At 42.0% G+C, this 2,019-nt stretch overlaps 1 protein-coding gene across 1 annotated transcript; it reads left to right on the forward strand.

The window, feature by feature from the left end:
* Positions 1-444: 444 nt before the first annotated feature.
* Positions 445-1,407, forward strand: LOC123703395. The gene is made up of 2 exons (XM_045651322.1): positions 445-559; positions 880-1,407. The coding sequence occupies exons 1-2, from the start codon at positions 548-550 to the stop codon at positions 1,405-1,407; spliced, it is 540 nt and encodes a 179-aa protein (XP_045507278.1). The 5' UTR covers positions 445-547.
* Positions 1,408-2,019: the final 612 nt, after the last annotated feature.

The raw sequence follows: 2,019 nt of genomic DNA on the forward strand, positions 1-2,019 counted from the left end.
TTTTCCAGGCATTTCCCAGGCATTTTCCTGACATTTCCCGGAGATTATCCAAGCATTTTCCACGCTTTTCCGGACATTTTCACGCGTTTTCCGGATATTTTCCGGGAATTTTCTGGGTAATTCCCAGGAAATTTCCGGGGATTTTCCAGGCATTTTCCACGCTTTTTCCGGATATTTTCCGGGTATTTCCCGGACATTTTCACACATTTTCCGGGGGATTTTCCAGATATTTTACAGGCATTTTCTGGATATCCCCGGTAAATGCCCCGGATTTCCGGAAAGTACGTAAGTTTTTTAGCTTAGATTAGTAATAAATTCTATTAACAATTCTATGAATTGTTTATGGTAGTAGGTACGTGTTTACTAAATAATTTTATGTAAAGTAGTAACTACTATGCAGTCGCTATTCCACGCGGACGAAGTCGCGGGCACAGCTAGTTTAATTATAAATTAATAGTCCTCTTGTATGTATACTGAGAGAGTAGTCGGCAGTCGGCAGTCAGCGGCGAATAGCTGCAGCTTGAGGTAGCGATCTTTATCCGCCATCATGCAAATTTTGGTAAGATTTTAAATATATATTTTTTTTTTATTTGCAGAGACACAATATTGACATTAAAAATTAATTACTTAGATATTTGGTAACTTCGTAAATGCTTAGTCATCCACATGGTTTTCTACTAAAAGACATATAATTGACTATGATAATATGAGTTCAATCTTAGAATCGAGTAAGTAATTGCGTTTTTTATAAGAAAAAATAATATAATATTCTCGTCTTAGAGTTTAAGTTGATAAAATTATACATAATATTATAATATTTTATACTTATTTTATACAGCCGCTGTTCACTTAACGAAACCTCAAATTTCCGCATTCCAGGTATATATCAGTTGCGCGATACTGGTCGGGGCGGCGGCCGGATCGGGCTCGGGCTCCATCCCGGTGTACGTGCACATCAGCCTCGGCCGCAGCCCGTGCAACCGCTCCATCTGGCAGGACGAGAGCAAGCTGTACATGCAGACCGAGGACTCGGCCCTGCGCCGCGACATCGACTGCTCGCTGCGCTACGACCCCGACATCAAGGGGCTGTACAAGGACCGCCACGACCGGTACCTGGTGGACTCGTTCGTGGTCACGTGCTACAAGGCGAGCGGCGCCGTGCCCGAGCGCTACCTCACGAGTAGCGAGGACCACTGCGCGCCGCGCGAGCGCAAGCCGCAGCGGGTCAAGCTCGGCATCAGCGACTCCGACACGTACGAGAACTACCACGTGCTGCTGTACACGCGTCACTCCAAGCTCAAGCGCAACATCTTTTGCACCATGAACGAGGAGCCGCGCCCCGAGCACGGCTGGGACCGCCGGCACGTCGTCGCCGTCTACAGGTCCAGTTGTATCAGAGGAAATTAACTTAGTGATAAAGTAATGCTCCAATAAACGTGTATCCTTCGATTCAAGTTTGCAGTTTTAATTCGCCTCATACTGAAATAGTAATAAGCTCATATAGCTAATACGGTCTAATGCTGAGGCTTCTAATCAATCGATTAGCTATGCATTTAATAGATAAGAAGTTTCTAACTGCTCGCCAGGACATTCTGACTGGCCGACTGTACATCATACCTGATTATACATGGAAGTCTATAAAGGTATAGGAATACGTTCATAGTAAGTATATGTATAATATATTTGGTGTGAGACACGGGGCGCACGCAACTATTGACTGCCAAGAAAGAAGGTTAGCGGATTAGGATTTGGATAGATAGCGCTAGTGCTAGTTTGCAATTTATTGATTTAAAATAAGAAATCAGTATAGTATTATATTGTTATCTGTGCCATATATATTTCAAACGATTACAAAATGTGACATAAATTGTTCAAACCGGTCATAATTATGTGACAATTAAGCAATATAATATAATGTAGAGTGATAATTGGAAACTTGGTACCTACGTTAAAAAAGTGATCGAATTAGATTCGTATCATTTTTTTATTATTTTACAAAATAAAGATCGCACTAAGAAA

The sequence above is a fragment of the Colias croceus genome, chromosome 26 (assembly GCF_905220415.1).
Source record: "Colias croceus chromosome 26, ilColCroc2.1".
NCBI lineage: Eukaryota > Metazoa > Arthropoda > Insecta > Lepidoptera > Pieridae > Colias > Colias croceus.